This window comes from Haliotis rubra, unplaced genomic scaffold (genome assembly GCF_003918875.1).
Source record: "Haliotis rubra isolate DU_JTF1 unplaced genomic scaffold, ASM391887v1 Scf176, whole genome shotgun sequence".
NCBI classification, from domain to species: Eukaryota; Metazoa; Mollusca; class Gastropoda; order Lepetellida; family Haliotidae; genus Haliotis; species Haliotis rubra.
The window spans coordinates 848870-875398 of record NW_025765736.1 but is presented as its reverse complement, the minus strand read 5'-3'; the positions used below and the strand labels follow the sequence as shown (position 1 = coordinate 875398).

General features: G+C 43.5%; 1 protein-coding gene across 1 annotated transcript in view; it reads left to right on the top strand.

Annotated features, from left to right (window-relative positions):
• Window positions 1–26529, top strand: part of LOC124273070 (alkaline phosphatase-like) — a 49165-nt gene that overhangs the window by 11739 nt on the left and 10897 nt on the right. The window contains exons 3-4 of the mRNA XM_046708282.1: window positions 1988–2208; window positions 25383–25557. Of these exons, the coding sequence (XP_046564238.1) occupies window positions 1988–2208; window positions 25383–25557 (396 nt within the window). The remainder of the gene's footprint in view (window positions 1–1987; window positions 2209–25382; window positions 25558–26529) is intronic.

Below are 26529 nucleotides of genomic sequence, written 5' to 3'. Positions count from 1 at the left end.
GGGGAGGGGATCAAGCTACGCTCCTACACCTATACAGGTCACTGGTCCGCTCGAAGCTTGATTATGGCTCCATCGTATATGGTGGAGCCTGCAAAAGCAACCTAAAACTCTTAGATTCAGTCCACCATCAAGGTCTGAGACTTTGTCTTGGGTCCTTCAGAACATCTCCTGTTGACAGTCTCTACGTCGAGACAGATGAGCCTTCTCTTACCCAACGCCGTATAAAATTATCATTACAGTATATTACGAAGCTATATTCTAACGAGTCTAATCCTGCGTTTCACTGCATCTTCACTCCTCTTTATGAGGATTTGTATAACAAAAAGCCTTCTCTTGTTCCGCCTCTTGGGCACAGAATTAAACCATTCCTTTCTGCTGCCGGCATTGAGCTGGAGAATATATCTCCTTCTCGTCTTCTTCTCCTCCTTGGCAATTGGTGAGGCCAGACGTTGACTTAACATTAACCACATTTAAAAATCCCAAACTAATGATTTACAGTATAAACAAGAATTTAGTCAATTAAGAAATAAATATAATACCTATAAATCCTTATATACAGATGGATCCAAGGAAGGTGGCGCGGTTAAAGTGCCACTGTCATTGGGTCCAAAACAATATCTTCCAGACTACCCAATGACAGTTCAATTTTCACAGCAGAAGCAAACGCAATACTAACAGCTCTTAAATATATTAATAAACACCGTAAATATACACAATATATCATCTTTTCTGATTCTCTTTCGTGTCTTCAGGCTATTAAAAATCTTTCTTGCAAACATCCACTTTTATTAGAAATTATTGAATTGTATAATGAGCTTGCTACTGGCCAATGCGACATCGTCTTTTGTTGGTTACCCAGCCACGTTGGCATTTCTGGGAACACGATGGCTGATATTGCTGCTAAGGCTGCACTCAACAAATCTGTGACACCCCTTCTGCTCCCATACTCTGATTACAAAGCCAGCATTAGAACATACATCCGCGATCTAATGCAAAAGAAGTGGGACACCCAAGTAGGTATTAATAAATTACATGCAATAAAACCCTACATTGGTTACACCTACTTGGGTTGTCAGTCCAGATTTGAAGAGGTCATTATGCGGCGATGTCGCATTGGCCATACTAGATATACCCATGAATATTTGCTTAAAGGCGAAGATCCTCCGTTTTGCATCCCTTGTGATGAAAGAATCACAGTCAAGCATGTCTTGCTTGACTGCATTGAATATTCCATCACAAGGGATATCTATTTCAAATCCAAAACTCTGAAGGATCTTTTTAATAATGTCAGTTCTCATTTAATTATTGCATTTTTAAAAAAATTAGATTTGTTGAGTGATTTGTAAATAGATATATATTTTATTATTGGTAGTTTAGATTAGCAACTGAGATTGTTAGTGGCTGTATCCTCAAAGGGGGTTGAAGTATTGTAAAATTATTGTCCTCCTGAGAGGGTACGTAAGTCCCAAAACATTTAGTCAATCTAAGTGTACCTGCTTTTTAATCGTAGAATAGGTGTGTTTTTTAATTTATGGCTCGATGTCTCTTCTGTCGCCAATGGCTGAAGGGATGGTGTAAATCCAACTAGGGTCCATGCAGGTAGCAAAAGTAATGTAAGTCCCCATGGCTCCTAGTCTGGTGATCTACCTTCAGTTGTTGGCGATCTATAGCCCATTTGTATATTGTGTTGTCCCCTATAGTTACTATGTTTTAGATTCAATTACTAGTTTTACATATATATCTGTGATACTCTAGTTGCTTTACTGTCCTTTGTCGGCAGGTTTTTATAATGTCTATATATATATATTCTTTTTTCAATATCAAATGTTCTCGTCACGATATGGCTGAAATATTGCCGATGTGACGTTAAATAATAACTCACTCACTCACTACAATCCCCAATCGACCCCACGCCATATACACGCTCCACCGCACCCTTCTGTACCATGCCCCACAATAACCATGCCTTACTGTATCTTTGCTTCAGCTAATGAGGAATGGATGAAGATTGCCAAAGACGAACTGAACGAAGCATTAAACAAACGGGATTACAATGACGTCGCCAAAAACGTCATTCTTTTCCTGGGCGACGGTTTAGGCATCTCCACCGTCACGGCCGCGAGAATATACAAAGGTCAAGGTCAAGGTCGTTCGGGCGAAGAGACCCTGCTTGAGTTCGAGAAATTCCCGAATGTAGCTTTGTCAAAGGTTGGTTATACAATAGCAATAACTTTATATTATACATTATATACTAGGGCTGGATATTGCCCTGATTTTCATATTGCGATACATTGCAATAATTTAAAGGTCACATGCAACGTAAAACACAACTTTGCAGATTCTGATACCTTTCGGTATGGACTTACCGAAACAAAGCGTCAAAAATGCAAATTCAACTTATAAAGTTGAAAAATAACGCGATGAAAAAAAACGCGCGAAATCGGAGTTCAAACGTTTCACTAATTTTCCCCAGACTTTTCTGGGGAATACGGGTTTCAACAGCTGGGCTGCGCTCATAGCACGTGCGCAGTGAAATAGGTTCGCGCAACTTGGAAGCGGGCTGTCTGGTGAATACTCGGTGAAGGCTTTGGTGTGAGCTATTTTCCTAATGTTTTGTTGATATCTCACAGGCGCGAGCTTTTTATATGTTATGACAGTAAATAAACTGTTTATATAATTTCATTTGTCTATTTCACCACACGTTCTTCTTACCGACTCACTTTCTCAGTTCGATACTTAAAAGCAATGTCATTATTTAGCGTTGACACAATTTCTAACTGTGATATAGATATGTCGCTGTCACAGACAAAACTCAATGTCTTGTTTTATTGACACCTGTGTGTCTGCCTGCCTGTCTGCTAATGACAATATTCAATACACAACTGCAATCACTGACCACATGCAATTTGAACTTAACACCAATCAGGCTATACACCATAAACAAAACGCATTGATTTATGGCCCGAGTTCGGTCTCTGTCACATTATGTAATTACACAGACAGGCAGGTGTGATACTTGAACACATGACATGTTATGATGTCTGTTGATTGCAAAATGTTATACACAAAAAATGAGCATGTATTTACAAAACCCAACATCTCTATATATACACACACAATGAGCCGTGAAGGCGGCATCTGCTAATGAACCAGCCGTTACACTTGAGTGCACACCCACCCGCTCTGACTGGGTTCGGTATCCCGGCTGCTTCGTTTCGAGGGAGGTAAACCCAAGTACAAAATATTGCACTTTTGATTTGCGATTATACGCTTATAATTTTGTTTATTTGTTTTTTCATAATCAGCAATGCATATTATATGTCATGAAGAAGTGATAATTGTGTTTTAATTATGTTTGATTTTTTGGTTGCATGTGACCTTTAAGAGATATTGCAAATTATCTAAAAATGTACTGTCATAGACCTAACTGTCGCAGTTGTGGAAGAATATATATGTAACAATGTAAAACATTATGAAGAGAGCGCCGAAAAGCTTTCGTGAGTCCAGTCTCTTCTTATTATGAATATGCGCGTTTGATTACAAACAAGAGAAAAGTACGGTCACGTGATATGCAAATTGACGTTGATATAGTTTAAAATTACATTTGTATATTGAAAGCGAACGTGAAACGCGCTAACAAACAACAATATTCATTCATTCGCTCATCATAGATGTATACTCTCCCAAAAAAGAAACGCATCATGAAAATAGCAATTTCATGTAGCAATGAATTAAAACGTGATTCATTTTACAAAAGGTTTTGCTCTGTTTATGAGTCCTATGGTGTTTATGTTTTGAAACATCACAACAAAACGCACCATCCGTAAAATACCCGTATTTAACAGCATGAGTTTCAATTTCGGCGTGTAGTGTCACAGAATACACAATTCACATGCAATGCACGTGAAAGTTGGGGATCAAATAGTCTCAATGATGGGTATAAAAAGGTTGATCGCTGTCTGTCGATTATTCACCGTATTTGGAATATTGTTGACGAACGCAAAATGCCACGTCTAAGTGAAGCCAACCGTCATATCGCCATTGGTTTGCTTGAAGCTGGCCAGTCTCAATGTGCAGTTGCCCGACGCATGAATGTTCACCAAAGCACCATTTCACGGCTCTGGGAGAGATATCGCCGGCAGAATGCGGTAGGAGATGCCCCTCGTAGCGGGCGACCTCGAGCGACCACTGCGGCGCAGGATCGCTACATCCGGGTACATCACCTGCGTCATCGAACAGCTACGGCGACCAGTACCGCTCGACAAATACCCGGATTGGGGAGGCTTTCTGCACAGACCGTCAGGAACAGGTTAAGAGAGGCTGGTTTACGTGCCAGAAGACCTTATTTTGGCCCTGTGCTTCGACAACAACATCGTCGACATCGAGTTCAATGGTGCACCAACGTTCAGGCCTGGAACCTACCGAATTGGCGTAGAATCTAGTACAGTGATGAATCACGATTTCTATTGAAACGACGCGATGGAAGAATGGGGTGTACAGACGCCGACGCTTGCGTTCCCCAGGTGGACAGATTCGGCCGGGACAGTGTTATGATGTGGGGAGCGATCACCTGCCGTAGGAGAAGTGATTTGGTGATGATCCAGGGCAACCTGACAGCTCAACGGTACTGTGACGAAATCCTACGCCCACACCTCCTTCCAATCATTGATCGCCAGAGGGAGTTGTTTCAACAGGACAATGCCAGGCCCCACACAGCACGTCACACTAGAGACTTCCTCCAGAACCACAACATCAATGTGCTCCCCTGGCCCTCAAGATCACCGGAATTAAACCCGATCGAACATCTGTGGGATGCCCTTGACAGACGGGTGCGACGCCATAACCCTCAACCCCAGACACTTCAGCAACTCGCACAGGCACTACAGGCAGAGTGGGCTGCGATTGGGCAACACGAGATTCTGAGACTTATTCGTTCGATGCCGAGGCGATGCCGTGCAGTTCTGGATGCCCACGGTGGTCACACGAGGTATTGACTTCAGCGCCACCACACGTCTCCATGTGACACTCAAACTGACTTTCCTCGAGTTGGTGCCAAAGACGGATCAGTGTGCATTCCCAGTGTGCAATTTCGCTATATTTCATTGAATCATAAAGCCTACAAGATGTTTCAAAATCAACATAAAAATACAGTTGAACTTCCTATATGCGTTTCTTTTTTGGGAGAGTTTATGTGGTGTTTCGGTGAAAACAGCGGTTGGGAAGCTCCGCGAGTAAAACAAAACTACTTCGAAAGGTGAAAAGGACAAGGTCAAGATGTATATTTCATGCCCATTTCATATATATTTAGACAACCAGCTGTATTGTACATATATGTTGGTTCTGTGTTTTTTTTGTAAAATGTATTGTCATACACATGCAAAGATAGAATAATAAACACAAACAGATATTTCGAAACTTTCATTTTTTTAAGTAAGAATGTTTTAGTTAAGTAAGTTAGGCTATGCTCTGGTTGAGGCTATGGTCTTGCAATTAAAACAATATGTTTTTTTTTAATTCGAGCGATGACATCATCATATTTTGTCTTTTTGTATCGGTCGTGTTTGTTAAATATAAATACGAACAGGCTATGTTTTGCATTCGTGACCCACTATGGGGGAGGTTACGGAAAGGTACAAGTGGTGACAAATGGATAGCGCCTGGTTCGAATGACCAGAATGGGTGCTGAGGGACAAAAGGGATCGCGCCATGCAACTGATCCGATCAGATCTTAATTTTCTTAAAAGATCCGAAATTACCTGTGTAAAGCACCTCCACTTAAGTTTGATGCGGATCCAATGAACCGATCCGAATTCCTCTTGGCCTAATCGCTTAAGCCTGTACGATCGTAGCCTGCCTACATGCGGCAGCACTGTGCGAGCATTTCCCTGTGGGCAAGTGGTGACAAAGGGATAGCGCCTGGGTCGAATGACCAGAATGGATGCCGAGGGAGAACGGGATCGCTCCATGCAACTGATCCGATCAGATCCGAATTTTCTTAAAAGATCCGAAATTACATTTGTAAAGCCCCTCCACTTAAGCTTGATGCGGATCCAATGAACCGATCCGAATTCCTCTTGGCCTAACCGCTTATGCCGGTACGGATCGTAGCCTGCCTACATCCGGCAGCACTGCGCGATCATTTTCCCTGTTGGCGAGTGAATATTGGTACATATTATTGACGGGTAACGTTTACCACAACAACAGCTTTGCCTGGCTCATTTGGTCGTCGTCAACCAGTTTATATATTATTCTTCTATGACGGGGACTTCGATTCACTCGTTGGCACACGCTACACGTTAATTTCGGATCGTGGAAGATTTCGCATTCGGATCCGATATTAATCGTATTCGTCCACCTGTATCTGTCGATCAGATCTCTTTGCTTGTACGTTGTGCTCTCGCTCTCGCACGCACGCACGCACACAAACTGATAAATTACAAACCCGTGATGGCGCTCGGCATTAATGGGTAGGTACATCAAGGACTTGTCGGCTCTGAGTCAGTATAATGTGTCTGAGTGGGGGGTATTCACTGCGGCGTGGTATCTCATTGGGCTAGCACTATAAAACCAGCTTCAGTCTGGGCTAGTACAAGCAGCCGCACATACACATACATTCACACGCATGCACATCGTCATATGAGCGAAATATTCTCAAGCACGACGTTCAACCCAATGACACCTCACCTCACCTCACCTCACCTCACAAACCCGTGAAGATCCGAAGTTAGTTTTTATCTTCGGTAACCCATGCTCGCTGTATGAGGCAACAACTATCGGGAGGTCAGGCTCGCTGACTTGGTTGACACATGTATGTCATCGGTTCCCACTTGCGCAGATCGATGCTCATGCTGTTGATCACTGGATTTTCTGGTCCTTATTTACAGACCGCCGTCAAATAGCTGGAATATTGCGTAAACTCACTCACTCAATAAATTACAGTGGAAAATCGATGTCAGCGATGTCACACGGTCTGGTACCATGTGAACTGAGATATATTATTCCTGTACCTTCTTCGCAGGTGAGAAAACCTACTTGGGCGTCCCACTATCTTTGCATTAAATCCTCGATGTAACCTCTGTGTACAGGTAAATTCATAACTGGGTGCTGCTTTGGATGCAGCATCAACTGTTATTGTGTTGCGAGTGATTCCAGCATGGCTGGATATGTCTGTGATATTTGGATTTGAAAGTCGTGATAATGATGAAATGTCGACGTTAAATCGACATGAGATTATATAGGTTGGAACAAGGTCATGTGACCTTCCAGGAAATACATGCAGGGTGCCTCTTGTATGTTCAGACTTCCCTTGTATTCTACAGCATTAACAAGCCATGTCTGTATAATATTAACACATTATGTTCACTGGATACAAAATGTCTAACATGCGACTAACGTGATCGGGTGATCAGGCCCGCTGACTTGGTTGACGCGTCATCGTATCCGAATTGCGTAGATCGATGATCGTTGATCACTGGGATTGTCTGGACCAGACTCGATTATTTACAGATCACCGTCATATAGCTGGGGTATTGCTGAGTTCGGCGTTAAACAACACACCAACCAACCAACATGCTGCGCATTGCTTTTCTAAAATAATTCAAAAACTACCGATCAAAAAGCATTTTGTCTTTATAAAATGCTCGAAAACATTTATCATTTTAATATCATTCTTTTTGCTTCTGGGACGGTGGGGTAGCCTAGTGATTAAAGCGTTCGCTCGTCACGCCGATGGTCCGGGTTCGATTCCCCACATGGGTACGTGTGAAGACAATTTCTGGTGTCCCCTGCCGTGATATTGCTGGAATATTGCTAAAAGCGGGGTATAAACCTTACTCACTCACTCACGTTTTGTTGCTGATGCTGCTCCTGACGTGTTTCACAGTAGATCAAAACATTCCTTAAACTGTGGTCCAATTCGGCTGATTCATCAGCAGCCTGTTTCCTTTTGGTGACCCAGTCGGGTTATTCCGGGAGCCTTCGTTGAGTTTACGGAAATGGGTGAGTGGTGACGAATATTACAACTAACGAAAATCGGGATTATTGGTTGTGTCAGTTTATTGTTGGTTATATAAACAGGTTGAATGTTCTCCCAAGTGAAATTTCTCTCTCTATATAAACTGATGTGCAAAGAAAGTACACAGGTTGTGTTTCTTCCAATAAGATAAAAATAACAAAACCTTTTGATGAAATGGAAAATGTATGTTGAATCACACTGCAATACACGTGTTTTATCAGCGAAATGACATTGTAACAATAAACAGCGACGTAGTGATGACCACTGCAGACGGTTCCTACGATGCTGGAAGGTCAAGGCCATTCCACGCAGCGGTCGGTAGGCCCATACATGCCAGCAGGACGAAGTCGTCTTGTCACTGTGAATCGGCTTACGCGATGACCCAATGATGTGGCTGCTGATGACGTCAGTTGCGTAGGTGAATAACCCGCAGATAGCGATCCTCTTGGGGTGTTGTGACTCTGGAACGTCCACTTCTGGGTCAATCACATGTCTGGCCTGTCGTACTGAAACGGTTAAACAGCCGAATTATGGTTTGTCTTGTGCAACCCAATGTCCTTGCAATATCGCTGTTGAAAGCACCCATTTGTGTCATTCCTTTGGCCCGTTCTCGTTGCGCCGACGTCAATCTTGGCATTTCCTCGTGAGATTTCTGTCAAGTGATTGTTCAGTCTTCACGACAAACAGGTTTTATACTCTCTGTCAGAAAAGTGCTGGTGCATGGGACAATAATCACAATTTTGCAAAAATTCGTGCAAAACACGTACAAATGTTTTTGGTTGCATTTTGGCAAATGAAACATGATGGTTGCGTTCTATACAATCAATGTTTTTCAATAACTTTATTAGTTAGAACGCATATTTGGGATTGCAACAACAATTACACCTGTGTACTTTCTTTTGCACGTCAGTTTATATTTTGTATACACTCGGAATGCTGAAAATAACTTTCAGCCAATGATATTTAGTGTCTTTGTATTTTGGCAATTCCTAATGACCAATGAACATAGCTGTAGCTAATTAGGAGCCACGTGACCATATGGGTAATGAGGAAATCAAGTTCTCTATAAATCTCTAATTTAAACACATTCTGTGATCAAAAACATTAATAAACTGATACACTTTCAATTCAAACAATTTTACAAGTAATAGAGCACACTTGTACTAGCTCAGTGCATAATTTCGAATTTTAGAATTGGAAAATCCACTCCAATTTAGTAGCACCCATTAGGTTTTCAAAGATACATAGCGCTGACGTGTTACTATTTTAGGGAGGGTATCCCTGAATTGTGACAGGTCCCGTGATTCACAATGACGCCGCTGACCTGCGAGAGATCGACTGAGATGTTTGATGGCTTGCAACTATTGACCTCTGGTTATTTTCATAATGAACATCCATTGCGGCCTATGGAGGTGCTCCACAGCGTTCGTGTGTGAGAGCTATGCATCTTAGCTAAGACATGGGTAGACATGACAAAGACCTTTGATATGTAATGTCACATACTGGAGATAAGAGTACCGTATTTACGATGCGAGTACCGATCTCTAATAGAAGCAAGTCTCTAATAGACGGAGGCATGGTCATCGTGATGCTCTTGAAATCAGCTTCATCGCCCAAATCATCTCACGTTCTTCTCATTAAATTTCTTTATTTACTCAGGTGCCTCCAACGTTGCCTTTTTAAAGGCTTTCCTCGTTGTAAATGTGTAACAAATGTGTAACTCCCTTTCCGATTCCCGGCTGGCCTTTCGCACACACAACATTCATGATTCCATGGAGAACCGCTGAATTTATTTTTTATGCTGTAGGAATCAACCCTGCCGCACTTAATGTGGTTACATAAAATCAGTAACGTCAACAAACTGTGCATCAACCTCTTCAACTGTATAAACTCAAATACCATTCATGTATTCACCTTGTACATAATGTTGTATGTCATTTGCTTGACAATGGTGTACAGTTAGAATCTACACCGAAACGTCGCAACTATAGCAATGGAGAAGTTGTCTATCCATCAAGAAGTGCTCCTCTTCATTAGTGTTCCAGCTTCTAAATGCCACTTATAGAACAAGTCATAGAATCAGTTTTCGTTTTCATTCGAGCTTACCTCCGTTACGCTTCAGAAGTGCAACCATTTTTTTCCTATACTTAATATGCGCCCACTCCAGAGGCGTCATTCCAAGGCCATTCATACGGTTGATATCGACTTTGTCTGCCCGTAGAATAAGTTTCAGTATGCTCAGATCTCCTCCATTAATGACGCAATGTAGTATGTTGAGCGAATTATTATTATCTACCGCGGACATATCTGCTCCTTTGTTAATTAGTAATTCAAATACCCGCCTCTTTCCGTATCTTGCTGCAATTAAAATTGGCGTCATTCCTTCCCCGTTTTTGGCGTTGATATCTGCCAACCCCGACTCCAAAATGCTTCTGACAACATACAAACTCATGGAATAATCGTTTTCCGGCTTTTTCGGATACCTGAGTGGGGTTCTGTGCTGCTGTAACAGAAGATGTCAATCAATGTGATACAGGTGCATGGCATGATATCGATGGTATCCTTTGCTAAAGTGATAAAAGAGTTCATAACATAAAAGACACAGGTTTAAACGCATTGTGTTTCAAAACCTATTAAATGTGTGGTCCTGTGCACAGATCTCAGGTCACAAATCAGTTGAGGTTCAGTAACCTTGGGCGCGGAGAGTCCTTAAATGGGTGACCGTTTTTGTTAGCTTCACTCCTGAGAGTTAATAGGACCTCAGTCTAGCCCCCACAACGAAGCACGTTGGTCACACCTTAGGCAAGTGAGTTTGTTCACAATTGCCTTTGTTCACCCAGCAGAAAATGGGTACCCGGTGGATAAATCATGTTAACCTTCTAGCGCCTCACAGTTTGGGTTATCCGGGGTAATAATATACAGTTTGTCAGCCCTCTGAGCATTCACCTAGTGAATGGAGTTTAGCGGCATTATAAATATAATCATTATATCTATTATCATAAAATCAATTAAAACAAGGGCACCATCATCCCGGCAAGGTGTCGTCTCAGGACGCCGACCTTTCGATTTTCCACTAGTCTCAGGACGCCGACCTGCGGTTTCCTTTGAAGGTTAGGTTCTGATTAGGCGTAATTTGGGTTGCGAATAATCTACTCTAGATGTTTTGATAAGGTGAACTCGTCGCACTAGGTGAACATATCGCAGTGAAACGCAATGGAACCACAACTCAGATGGGCCAAGTACCAACAACCACCTCGAAGGGTGGCATTCACGTCTGAAGAGATACGTTGCCAAGGCTCACCCAAATATCTTCGAGATCGTGCCGTTCCTGTCACGAGAACAGACGAATACGGAAAACAAGCTGGTCCAGTACGATGCTGACCAGAAACGTTCGTCCAAGAAGAAGAAATACAGGGACTTTGAGCGACGACTGGATGACATCCGTCACCAGCTCAGACCAGGAACACTGTCCGTGAGACAGTTTGCTGATTCAGCATTCCACCTGTTGCATTTGAGTTAAAATCTGAGGATCAATCTCTCAAAAAATGTGTGCTATATGTATCATGAAAACGCATCGGATATGCGATGTATTTGTTAAAAATGTCATGTATTTACTAATGTGAATCATTGTAAAAAACCCGTTAAAATCTGTCCAATGCATTTGTGTCACAATACGAGATGAATAAGGCAAAGGCAGAAATGTAATAAATGAAATTTATTACAAAAATTACATATATAATGGAAACAAAACCATTTCCCCAAAATCAAGCCCAAAATCACCCTTCATTCATACCGCATTCATCACCAAACATAATAATAGCACACAATCACTCCTATACATACTCTTTACACACACAAAAAAAAACCTAACCCAATGGAACAATACATTTGTATAATACAACTATTTTACATTGTACAGAGCGTACACCACGTGTATCAAACACGGAATGGGACTGAATGTTTACTGATGATAAAGTTCAATCATAGTTGTAGCTCTTCTCACATAGCATAAGGTCATGACAACCTCAATTTCTCTCACGGTCAGCCATCCTAACGATGTTTTGCTGGTCAGTCACATGAGGAGGCAATACAGACGCCACCTTTTACAGGTCAAGACCATCATACTGATCTGCCTCTTACACACAAGGCGAGGTTACTGCCTTTTATACGGTCCGGCACAGGTCCCGGGCACTATACAAATATCAAAACATTTGATATACTTATTCAATGTACACCGAGTAGTATATACGATAGCGGTACGAGATCAATTCCAAGAAAACACTCTGTAAAGCTTTATTTATGAAATAAAGCTTTTGTCAGGCCCTTATCTCTCTCTCCGCTAGTGTGTATACCACTGTTTGAATCCCCAGTTAACTTCCTGGTCACTATGACCGCGAACCAACACTTTCCTGATCACGTGACACTATTGTGATCGCCCTATATCATGTTGACCTCGACGAAACAGTTTAATGTGAATCGCCTATGAGTTCTTTGGTCTTCGTGATGAAGGCTTGCCGGGCTTGTTGTACCCCTTGTTCTATGTACTTTTTTTTCTCGGCTTCGCTGACGACAGTCTTACGAGACTTGGTTCGAATCTCTTGTTTCATCTCGTGGTACTTGGTGAGCTCAGAGAGGACCAAACGAAACTCCTCCTCCGAGATCTTGTTGTCTGTGAGTGCCGTGGAGATATGGTTACTTACCGTGTTCAGCTTTGCTTCAGCAAGAACCCTGATTTCGTCGTGCTTCAACGCTTTACGTTGCAGTCTGCGGGATACAAACTTAAACACCAACCCCACCAACCCTGACACCCCAGCTGTTATTTCAATGCCCAGCACTGTGGGTGCGGCTAAGATGGTGGTCAACAAACCGACACCTACCGCCCCTAGTCCCATGCTGGTTGTCATAAAGGCGGTATCGGCCCCGTCCACGACATTGAAAGCTCTATGGTACTTCTTGCATAATGCTGCCCGTGTGTCACGACTTCGCGCTGTGATGGTTCACCTAGGTAGATTTGGATGACCAGAGTTCGCCGGTAGACTCTCCAGGATGTTGACCACACCTACGAATTCAGACAACACCTGCAACCCCACGTTTTGCGCCCCGGGCTTACTCGATAGCATGTTGGCTGCCATACTGGAGAGTTGGCTGATGACTACGCTAAGCCTCTGCGTCGGGGACGTACGCCACGAGCAGGGTTCCATTGTTTACGACTTTGTTTAGGTAGTTGGCTTTGTTCTCCGTGAATACGTAGGGGGAGCCGAGCCTAATGTTGAGAAACCAGTCGTGAGAGGGTAACAACACCCACTTGTCGTCGTCAGTGAATACGAGGGTATACGGCTTGTTTCGAGCAACGGTCGTGCTCTCGACATCTTCTAGGTCGAACAGTTTACCGCCGAATGATGGGTATACCGACCATCTATCATCACCGATGCGGACTAGGTCGAGCCGAGTGTTGAGGTTCCTTAATGAAGCGTACCACGCCGGTCTAGCCGTAGGATACGCTCGGTTGACCAAGATGGTCTTCAAACAACCGACTATCAAGCTCGACTTCCACCTGCAGGATATGGGCATGCTCATGAACCTGGGTATGCCGATGGCCACCAAGGACATCCTCGTGAAGCAAGGGATCATACCTGGGAATATGTTGAACTACATATAGGTATATATAGGATGGCTAAGATCGCTATGATGGTCGGGGGCTTTAGTCAACGCCCTGGCATTTTCCGGGAGCAATTACCTGTTCTCAAAACTACGGGAGTCGAACGCGGCCGAGGTAGAAGCAGAACGGAAACAGCACGACATAGCCGTGGAGAAACTGCAGGCCGCGCGCGCCCAGTACGCGAAGAAACGTATGCAGAGACTCGATTACATTAACGAACGACTTGAGCGTGAGAACCATGCCGTTCGAATGTTCAAGGACGTCGACACCGCCGCGAAAGAATACTACCTGCTGACCGGTAAACAGCTCGAACCACTCGAGGAACCCACACTCTCCCAGTACTACGCACCCAGCCCGGGGCAAAAGGACCGAAAACTGGCCTTCGTCGTGCAGCGACTGTGTTAATCGCAAAGCAATTAAACTAGGTACACATATGAGTTTTCACGATTAGACCTGCCCCATATCGATGTTAGTACGTGCTTATGGGGAAGACCGAGACCTGCAGTAGGAGATTCAGGACCAAGGGGTAATGTTGTTTTCACAGGAAGTGTTTCGCGAACTACACGTGGTCCGTGTGCGGCATCGGGGTTAAAAGCCACTACTGCCTATGTAAAGCCCACGGGACAAACGTAGTCCGGCACCAGCTTATCTACGAGAAGAAAAAGGACTACATAAACTAACGTAGGCGCCTCCTCAGGATAGCAGTGTAAGGAGTTACCTCCCAGTGACCCAATTAGAGACTTCGTACACCTAGGTATAATAATTCCTGCGTTCGTGCGTACCATAACTCCGAGAGGTTACCTGAGAAGCTGGAAAGCCGAGAGCATACCCATCGTCGCCATCAATGCTCTGATTACCAGTATACTCAGAGAGGGGTGCTTCCAATTTCGGTTCACATTGGAAATGGCATGGGGGAAGGGGGGCGTCAGGTATACTTTCCCCATCACAGGTGGGCGAAAGATCGCCACTCAACCTGAGCTAGACAAGTACCTCAACACCTCATTACGAGGTATACAAGAATGCCTGGACCGTTTCCCCGAGCGGGTCGAGTGCAGAACGGTTTACGGCGCTGAAGTAGACCTTCTAGCACCCGCCCTCCACCTGCTCACGGCAAAGTTCCACTAAGGATTTTATGGCGCCTCCTTTATTTTTTGGTTAAGGTTGGAGGAGTTACCTCCCTTGCCGGTGACCCAATTAGAGATTGTATACACCTTGGTTTAACAATGCCTTCTGTCCGAGAGCTCAAGCATATTGCGAGAGAACGAGGTGTAGTGGGGTACTCTCGATGGAGGAAACCCCAGCTGTTTAGCTTACTAGGTATTCAACCCCCTCCCACGGTGAAACAACTCAAACTCCAAACCAGAGAGCTGGGGCGGGGGGTTATTCTCGTATGAGGAAGCCCGAGCTAGTCGCACTGTTGCACGCCCCCGTACAACGACCTCCCACGGTGAAACAACTCAAACTCCAAGCGAGAGAGCTGGGGCTGGCGGGTTATTCCCGTATGAGGAAACCCAAGCTCGTTGAACTGTTGCATCAGCACAAAGTCGTCGATCTACAGTTCGTGCGCACTGAACGCGCTGTAGGTAACTACCTGAGAGGCTGGCGCATGCATGTAGATAAGAACAGACATCGGCGAGGTCAAGCCTCTGATCGCTGACAAAGTCAATGAGGAACAAAATGACCTGGGAAGTCTCAAGCTTCAAATAACGGCAAAGATGTCGCTTGATAAACAGCAGACGGACGGTGCCATTGAGTACGTTCAGCCTTACTTCCGGGGTAAACAAGAAGACGTGACTCAACCCGAGATGGTAGACGAGTCCATCGACACCTCGCTTCAGCAAATACGGGAATACCTGGAATGCTACACGCACATGGGTTCCGGGTGGGCCGTGGATAAAATCGATAAGGTCTATCTAGACATAGCTAACTACGTACCATTCAAAGGCGTATCGTACCTAGACTTGCCCCCCTACTACAAGAAAAAACAAGCCATGGTCAACGTCAAGAACAGAGGGGACGATTGCATGAGGTTAGCGATCAGGTCAGCCTTGTTTCCGGCCGATGTTACTTCGAACAGACCTACGAGCTATCCCCAAAACGACGGGCTCAACTGGGACGGTATAGACGAACCCACCCCCATATCACAGGTCACCAGAATCGAGAAGCAGAACCCCATAGCCATCAACGTCTTTGGGCACAAAGGCAACAAAACAGGCACAGGATCAGCCCAATGGAAGGTCACCGCGTGATCAATATATTAATGATCCAGCAAGGTGGTAAGTACAACTACGCGTGGATAAAACACTTCAGCAGGCTGTTGCACGACCAATCGAAATACGACGGGAAAAAACACTTTTGTGAACGATGCCTGCACGGCTTCACCCGGGCCGACCTGCTGGAATCACACCGGGAGGATTGCCTAGGCCTGGGGCAGACGGCCGTACGAATCGACATGCCCAAGGAAGGCGACAATGTCCTAAAATTCGACAACCACAAGAACCAGATGTCTGTACCTTACGTCATCTACGCCGACTTCGAAGCCCTCGTCAAACCCGTTGACATCGGCCCGGCCCCCAACACGCACAAGGAGCACGAGGCCTGTGGGTTCGGATACGTGGTCGTCCGATGTGATGGGGAAACGAATGCTCCCGTGGTGTACAGGGGTCCCGACGCGGCTGAAAAGTTTCCAAAGTGCTTGCAGCACGAAGAGAAAACCATCAGGAAGAGGTTGTACACCATCGTTCCCATGCATCTGACCCAAGCCGACTGGCGAGCTCACGACAGCACTCACGTATGCCATGTGTGCGACGGCCCGCTGAACGGCGATTCGGTGAGGGATCACTGTCACATCACCGGGGAGTACAGAGGCGACGCTCACAGCACATGCAACCTCAAGCTCAGAATCAACCCCAAAACAATCAACATCCCCGTGGTCTTCCACAACTTGAGAGGGTACGACTCTCACTTGATCATGCAGGCCATCGCGAGGATCAACGGCAACCTGACGTGCATCCCCAACAACATGGAGAGATACATCTCCTTCTCCCTGAATGGCCTGAGGTTCATAGACTCAGTTCAGTTCCTGCTGTCGTCTCTCGACAGTTTGGTCAAGGCCAACGATACCTTCCCCATCACCGATCAATACACCGACGCCGAGACTCGGACCCTGCTGATGAGGAAGGGTGTTTACCCCTACGAGTACATGGACAGCTGGGCCAAGTTCGCCGAGACCCGACTACCCCCGATCAGTGAATTTTACATCAACTTGACCGACTCGGCCATCACCCAGGGCGATTACGACCACGCCCAGAACGTGTGGAAGAAACTGGGCTGCAGGAACCTGGGTGATTACCATGACCTGTACTTGAGAACGGACGTACTCCTGCTGGCTGGCGTGTTCGAGACGTTCAGAAAGACATGTTTCAAGCAGTATCATCTCGACCCCGCGTGGTACTACACCAGCCCCCGGTCTCTCTTGGGATGCCTTGCTGAAAAAGACCGGAGTTAAGCTGGAACTCCTCACCGATTACAACATGCACCTGTTCATCGAGAAAGGATTGTGAGGCGGGATCTCCATGGCTGCCAAACGGTACGCGAGAGCCAACAATAAGTACGTGAAGGGCTACGACTCTAGCAAACCCACCAATCATCTCCTCTATCTCGACGCCAAGAACCTGTACGGCTGGGCCATGAGCCAGTATCTACCCACCGGGGGGTTCGAGTGGGTGCCTGAGATAGACGTCATGTGCATACCCCCGGATTCGGGGGCAGGTTACACATCCTCGAAGTTGACTTGGAGTACCCAGCAGCATTACACAAGTCACACAATAGCTACCCCCTGGCCCCAGAACGTTTGATGGTGAACCCGGACTGGATGTTCGACTACCAACGGAGGGTGGGGGTAATAAGCTAGCCAACGTCGAAAAACTCGTACCCAACTTGATGAACAAGACCAAGTACATCATTCACTATCCTAACCTGCAGCTGTACCTGTCGCTGGGTATGAGGCTGACTAAAACCCATAGGGTGCTCAAGTTCGACCTGAGCCCGTGGATGGAGCCCTACATCAGAATGAACACGGACCTGCGAAAGCTGGCCACTAGTGACTTCGAGAAGAACCTCTACAAGCTCATGAACAACTCGGTGTTCGGTAAGACGATGGAGAACCTGAGGAAACGCGTGACCGTGAAGCTGGTCCGGTCGAAAGAGGAAGACAAGCTCAGGAGACTGATAGCCAGCCCGGCATTCAAACGGACCAAAATATTCACCGACGATCTGGTGGCCCTACACATGAGGAAGAGCCACATCAAGTTCAACCGGCTCGTCTATGTTGGGATGAGCATCCTCGACCTCTCCAAGCACCTGATGTACGACTTCTACTACAACGAGCTCAAGAAACAGTACGGTGACAGGTGCAAGGTGCTGTAAACGGACATGGACTCCCTACTGATGGAGATTCGAACCGAGGACGTGTACGAGGACATGAAGAAGCACATACACCTGTACGACACCAGCTACTACCACAAGGGCCATGCCATGCACAGCACGGTTAACAAAAAGGTCCTCGGTAAGATGAAGGACGAGTGTGCTGGCACAAAATGGCGAGAGTACCCCCGGACGAGGCCAAAGCGTGGCTTGAAAAACAAGCCCTGTGGCACACTGTACGGGGACAAACTTTTACGTTATTCAACATACAGGCAAGTGAATATTCTGATAAAACATTTGATTACAACATTGTTTCACAATGTAACAGTATAACTGACAGCCAAATAATTTACCACACTACGTGCCTAGCGTCCACCAGGCCGACCTGTTCCTACCCCACGACAAGAGGTACAAGTATGCCCTAACCGTCTTGGACGTGGCCAGCCACTACAAAGAAGCCGAACCCTTAACCGCGAAAGACTCGGCTCAGGTAGCCCGCGGATATACAAGCGCAGCCCGCTGACATGGCCCACAGAGCTGCAAGTCGATCCCGGACAGGAGTTCATGGGTGCCGTGTCACAACTGCTAACCAAGCACAGCATCCAGGTGAGGTGTGGCGCGGTCGGAGCTCATCACAGTCAAGCCATAGTTGAGAGATTCAATAGGACTTTGGCCGAGCGCTTATTCGGGCATCAGTATGCGAGAGAGATGGCCAACCCAGGGAGACGATCGACTGAATGGGTAGCGCGGCTACCTCAAGTGGTGTCGGCTATCAACCACGAAACCACTCGGCTCACTGGCAAGAAACCGGCCGATGCTATCAAACTGAAATCAGTGACGGCCGAACCGGCTGCACCATCGCGTGGGAAGGAGAAACAGATACCTGACCGGGTTCTCGTGAGATACCGGAAGAGCCGGGAGAACATGAAGGAGACACTCGGAAACAAGCCACCGATCCGACATGGTCGGTCAAAACTTACAACATAGATAAAGTGGACATCAAAGACGACGAACCGAACTTGTACTATTTGAAAGATGGGCCACCGAGAGGTTTCGTCGGAGAGGAATTATTGATCATACCCCTCGGCACAATGTTACCCCCCAAGTAGCGATTCAAAATATTTAACACTTACCTTGTCGAGTGATCCCAATAGTGTCACGTAACCAGGAAGTGTTGGTTCGCGGTCATAGTGACCAGGAAGTTAACTGGGGATTCAAACAGTGGTATACACACTAGCGGAGAGAGAAAAGGGCCTGACAAAAGCTTTATTTCATTAATAAAGCTTTACAGTGTGTTTTCTTGGAATTGATCTCGTACCGCTATTGTATATACTACTCACCGAGTTTTACAAACTCAGAAAGATAACAATCATTCAACGTACTAAGAGCATTACATACTCAGAATGATATTAAACTTTACAGGATGAATATCACAGCATTACATTTCACTTAGAACAACTTTTACGTTATTCAACACACAGGCAAGTGAATATGCTGACAAAACATCTGATTACAACATTGTTTCACAATGTAACACGTATAACTGACAGCAAAATAATTTACTTGCAACTAAATCGTGAGAATTGATATTTTAGTATATTTCTTGCTACAACTTTTGAGGATTGACAAAATGATAACTTAATCATCATTTAACAAATACCCATATATACATAGCTCCACAATAATAATTACAAAGCAAGATGATAATCATAAATATCCAATAAAACAAATTCTACTCACGCCATGAAATCAGACCGGCCACCTTGCAAATACAGCCATCCTCATCAGACAACTTCATGACTGCACTCACCAACCCTTGCACTCTGCCTAATATAATCAAACCTCACACCTTGCATGCTTTTCTTGCCACACTAGCCTCTTCATACCACCTTGCATGCTTTCTACCCATTCCCACACCCTGATACTCACCTACTACAGTCCAACCACACTGTAACACACGTCATACAGTTAAACCAAACTACCATGTGATCTTGACAGTTTGTTGATGAGTGCTTCAAGTATGGAAATAAACTAATAAAAACATAATGCAAGACAAATCTTATGGATAACAACTTCTTGATTTATTTTTCACAACGTTTCTGGGCTAGTACTTGCTCCTTCTTCAGGTGGCTGAAGAAGGGGCAAGTACTAGCCCAGAAACGTTGTGAAAAATAAATCAAGAAGTTGTTGTCCATAAGATTTGTCTTGTATTACTACACCAACTTCTATATGCCTTTGAAGAATTTAAAACTAGAACCGTTGTCGTCTTCTCATTAGGTGTGCTCTCATCCGCATAATCCGGATTATCCTCTTCTAACAAGTCGTTGATCCTTCATTGTCCTCGTAATCCTTCATTAATTGGCAAAATGAAACTAGTCTCAGGACGCCGATATTTTTTTTCCTCTCAACCGTGAAGATTGGTAGAAAGGTCGGCGTTATGAGCCTGAACACTGTTCTTAATTTATCATTAAAGCTTGCTGTATAATCCGGACTCTCTCAATTACGGATTAGGGCCTAATAACAGTCCCGACAATCAACTTGCTATGAGAAAATTTGGCTCATCTACGGTTATATACGGTTGACCAATCCGGACTGCTTTATCATCCGGACAAATGAATCGGTCCCAGGCCAGTCCGTAATAGACAGATTCCACTGTACTTAATATTCGTCGTGGCTGCTCTGGTTATGTTTCAAGAATGTCAACACAGTATCCGCCTAAACCGCTGGGATCCGTGAAGATCCGGTTGAGAATTGATCTTCAGTAACACATGCTTGTCGTAAGAGACGACTAACGGGATCGGGTGGTCAGGTTCGCTGACTTTGCTGACAAAAAAAACTGTATATGAAATTGTTTTACTCACATTGTTTATTACGTTCATCTGTGGCAGGGTAATGATTACCTTTGACAGAGGTTTCTTTTCCAGATCTTGTCTCAAAACATCTCCGGTCCTGCATGATCGCCTTGCTGGAACGGGAGCCTTTAGGCATCTGAAGTTTTAATTTTATGTACAATGTGGAGACCAATGTGCAAATATGTAGGAAACGTGCTTATGTTTGATTGTGCATGTCATTTTTCATGTTGCCGAACGTTTGACTCAGGAAAGGGAATCTTTTTATTTGTTCGCGTGTTGTTTAAAGCCCTACTCAGCGATATTCCAGCTATATGGTTTTTCTGTAAATAATCGAGTCTGGACAAGACAATCAAGTGATCAACATCTTGAACATCGACCTACGCAATTGAGATACGATCATTCGTGACCCACTCGTGTTATTCCGGGACAAGCGGAGGTTACGGAAAGGGGCGAGTGGTGACGAATGGGGATACGATGTGTCAGTAAATCGCTTATTACGACAAGTAACCTCCGACGCCTGTCAACAGGGGCGACTTTGGGCAGAAAGCGAATGAGAAGTCGAATACAGTACAGAGCGTAGTTTAAATTTCTCTTTGCTTTGGATGAAAGTCACTTTGTATATTTTGCGTCGCAATCAATTGTGTGAAGTCACATCAGTGCGATGCGGTAAAGAACTGAATTTTGTATGGTTAAATATATTTTAGTAAGGTGCCCATGAAAATGTCATATATGATAGCAAAATATAACGATATGAAACAAATCAACTTCTAAGCCTTTTAAAGGGTTAGGGTAAGTGGTTTCAGGTAGATATTGAACACGAGTTAAATCAAAGTCAATTCTGCAGTACTTTAGCCATATCGTGACAAAAACTAGCATCTATCTCTAAACTTATACTCCTACTCAATATGAAAACGCGTTGAAGATCACGAACAACTGACGGTTGTATTACTATATAATAGCCAGTTTTTGCCCTCACTTTTTGACAAGATTAATTAACAAAAGCTCGAGATTGTTTTGATACGTATTATACCATACTTGTTGACAAAGTATGCATTTACGGCCTATATACATATTATACGAACGTTTCATTTTATTCTTGAAATTCTTTACAAAAACATTAATAACATGCAAATAATTGGTATATTTGTCCATGCAGGATCTATAGCCTGGGACAGTCTCCCGCAGAGCCCCAGAGACTGTTGTGACTTTAATTCTTTTAGATCCAATCTAAAAACACACATGTTCAAGATAGCCTTTGAACTGTAGCTCTTTACCATTAATCTCATCTTAATCTTGTGCGCTTTGAGCATGCTTTAGCATAGATATATGCGCGTAACAAATATGCTATTATTATTATTATTATTATTATTATTATTATAGTTGTGTCTAAACATGAATATTACTTTTGCTCTTATCGGTTTACTATAGAACATTTGTCAGAAATATTACTTTATAATATTATATGAAGAATATACTATCGAAGTTGACAAAAACTAAGCATTTATGGCATTTATTTAATCATTTTAAATATATTGGGGCATTTTGACTACTTCCTGAGGCAATATTTGACAAAACCTGGGGCAATTTGACCCAAAATCCGGGGCAAATTTGCTAGGGCATTTTGTTGCAGGGGCGATTTGACTGGCACCGCCAGGGACTATGGGGACTTACAGTACATTTGCGACCAGCATAGACATAGCTTGATTTACGTCATTCCCTCAATTGTTGGCGAGTTTTGTGGAAGTTTGCCATTAATAAAAAAACACATATTCTACGATTAAAACTACAGAGCATGCGCAATACTTTGAATGAAATGGGACTTACTTATCCTCTCAAGGAGACAATTATTTTACGATAATTCAACCCCTTCAAGTACAGTCACTAACTAGCAAAGTTATTTAGTCAGTGTAAGAAATAAAATTCCCTACTCCTTACAATACATATAAAATGTATCAGTTAAAACGATTTCTTTCAAGAAAAACTAAGAATTAAATGAGACTGTTCATATTGTGATATATTGACTGGAAGGTTTCTGCCAAAGTGTGTACATCATAAATTCATAATAGCTCTCTGTGTGCAACATCATCTTATTAGTTGCTGTTACACCATACTTTCAGTCTCCCCGTCCCCATTGTGTATGGCTGTATGCCAATGATCTACAGATAAATAAAATGATTTAGAACCTTAAGGCCAGACCAATTTTATTTCTTGTTTTACGGATTCTTGTCCTCAGATAACCTAAAGGCAGGAGGGAAAAAAATAAAAATAAAATCACCAGTCAAAGTAATGTTCCTTCTAAATATTAAAAGTATTTTACTTTTGGTAATTTGTGAAGTGTATATGGGGGCAAAAAACAATTTTTAAAAAAATCTTCGAAGTTTACATTTTTGGCCGATGAAATACATTATGATTTTATTTTTTGAGCGGGGAAAATTATTATTATTTTTTTTCTTCTTCTTGAAAACATACGACCGGCGGATCCGTAAAACAAGAAATAAAATTGATCTGGCCTAGTGTCAAATATTTAATTGAAGTATTGCAACGAAGATTTGCGAACATAATGAAAAAGGTAACAGTATAACTTGATTTTCATGGTCAGTGTTGTTTGCTTCAGCAGAGTACTGGTGCTCTTCAATACAGGATGGAATTATTGTCACTATATGTCAGTGATTCATTCAGATTCAACTCCAATATAAAACATGACCTATGGCAAAATGAAACAAAAACATTATTTAGGTGAACTACTTGAGGTTAAAAACTCATGTGACCTCCAATGACTAAGATCCTTGACAAGAATGTCATTATACAGTCCTACACAATTTATAACACTTAGGTCTTTATGATAAATTGATAACATATGTCCCATTATGAAACAAACAAAAATAATAAAATGATTTGAATTGTGAAATGGTCACTCAGAGCCAGAGGCTCTGCTAATTAGTCCAAATAAAACATTGGCCCATTTGAAGCCGCTTAATTCCTCCAAACTGTCACATATGAAACCATTAAAACCCACAAAACTTGGTAGAATATTTGTCTCTTTTGGAGCCACTTATAAAGATACTTCCACTTGTAAAATGTTACATGAAACCAACAGAAATAAAAGTATATTTGACACTTTTAGAGCACATATTGTTGCCCTGGAAGTCAAGGGCAGATAATTCAAAGGGGGCTAACTCTGGATGACCCACTATATTGCAGAATCTGAACCATATTGCGATAATCGTATCGCGAGATACTGTACCCTTATATACCGGTAATATTGCAGAGCCCTATTATATACAACACTACACACAGTATACCCCCAATATAAAACCTTAAACGATTTTCAGATTCTTTGTTATTCGTCGGTCGAGTCTGTCATGAATATTCACGGCGTTAACATTTTAATATTTACATCCAAAGTGCGTTTGATCAGCAGCGATCATGTTGCGTTTTAAACAGCTGTGTGCAATATCCATAATTTTAATACAGGGAGTTCACTTTGCTACGGTTTCATTATTTTTGCATATATAGTTTAGATTTCAAAGCCTGGTTGTTTAAACATGTGCTCATCACTACTAAGCATGATTTTGTACATGGTTGAAACAATGGCGGTGACGTCACTAATCTAGATACGCAATAAGAATATGATTCTTATATTGCCTGGTTAAGACATTACCTGAAAGTTGAAAATAGTGTAAGTCTTGTCACTTACTATAACACAGCTCCTTATCTGCTCTTTGCTATAAAACTGTGGTAAGTAACTACAGTAGAACAAATATTCCGCTTAAAATCCGCAACCGTACCGTATTAGTTTTGCAAGCATATCGCATGATTTCCGCAAACATACTGGGTATTTCAGCAAAGATACCGCGTGAATTCCACAAACGTATTGGGTAATTTCCGCAAACATACCGCATGAATTCCGCAAACATACCTCGTCAATTCCGCAAACATACCGCGTGAATTCCGCAAATATACCTCGTCAATTCCGCAAATATGCCTCGTCAATTCCGCAAATATACCTCGTCAATTCCGCAAATATACCTCGTCAATTTCGCAAACATACCTCGTCAATTCCGCAAATATAGTCGTCAATTCCGCGTCAATTCCGCAAATATACCTCGTCAATTCCGCAAACTCACCGCGTGAATTCCGCAAACGCACCTGGTTTATGCCGTAAATCAACAGCGACGATTCCTCAAGCGAACTGCGTTAGTTTCGTTACTGTAACGCGAATACATCGCGATCGTGTCTTTGGAGTACCGCGATGCGTTTGCAAACGTCTGCTGCGAAAAAGAGGTACACGGTTGTGAGCAGTAGTGTATATTTATATATATATATATGATATATATATATATATATATATATATATATATATATATATAATATATATATATATGAGGTAATAAACTCGCGAAATACACTCTCTCTTTCATTCTTTATACAGACCTATAACAATGATCGACAAACTCCAGACTCAGCGGGTACGGGAACAGCGTTCCTGTGCGGAGTTAAGGCCAATCTGGGCACTCTTGGCTTGTCCGGCGCTGCTAGAAGAGGAGACTGTTCAAGCGCAAAGGGGGCGGAAGTGACGTCAATTTTAGACTGGGCAATTGCAGAGGGTAAGTGTAAATGTCCTACGTGATATTCAGAAGGGTTTAGCATCATAGACAACCTAAAACATACTCCCTCATAGTCGTTGAAGTTGCACCGGGGATGAGATTATTCCACCCGTGGATGTTCGGGTTAGAATTGGTCTTCAGCATCCCATGCCTTTCCTAAAAGAGACAAACGGAATCTGGTTGAACAGGTCATCTGATCACATTTGGTCTTCAGCAACCGATGCTTTAGACAAACAACTAGTCTCTGAAATGAACATATTTTACAAAATAAAATAGTTCATAGTAAAACAAATAAAAAATGATGAAAAGGAGCCCTGAGGCTTTCTTCATTTGCAGACCTGAAGCTGTGGAAATGAAGACTTGCCACATTTTCTTGACTTGCGTGGGCTTTCTTGGATATATTTGCTTCAGGGTCTGTTTGAGAGACTACCGATGCTTGTAAGAGGCGACTAACGGGATCGGGTGGTCAGGCTCGCCGTCTTGTTTGATGCATGTCGTCATCTCCCATTTGCATATGTCGGTGCTCATGGTGTCGATCACTGGATTATTTACAGACCGTTTTTACACAGCAGGAATTAGACGCTAAACATCAAACAATAAATCACTCAATGGATAAGTATCTTGTCAGTGTAAAGAGGGGTTCGGGCGTCCTGGCCTTGTTGTTTACTGCGCTATAATTTGCTGTTCAGAGTTACTCCCCTTAGTCGTACAAGAATCCGACAAAAGTTCGAATCCCAGTTTTAGGCTGAGCCTTAGTTTGTCAACACCTAGTCTGTGCTCGAGTGAGTGAGTTTATTTTTACGCCGCACTTAGCAATATTCCAGCTATATGGCGGCGGTCTGTAAATAATAGAGTCTGGACCAGACAATCCAGTGATCAACAGCATGAGCACCAATCTACGCAATTGGGATACGATGACATGTGTCAACCGAGACAGCGAGCCTGACCACCTGATCCCGTTAGTCACCTCAT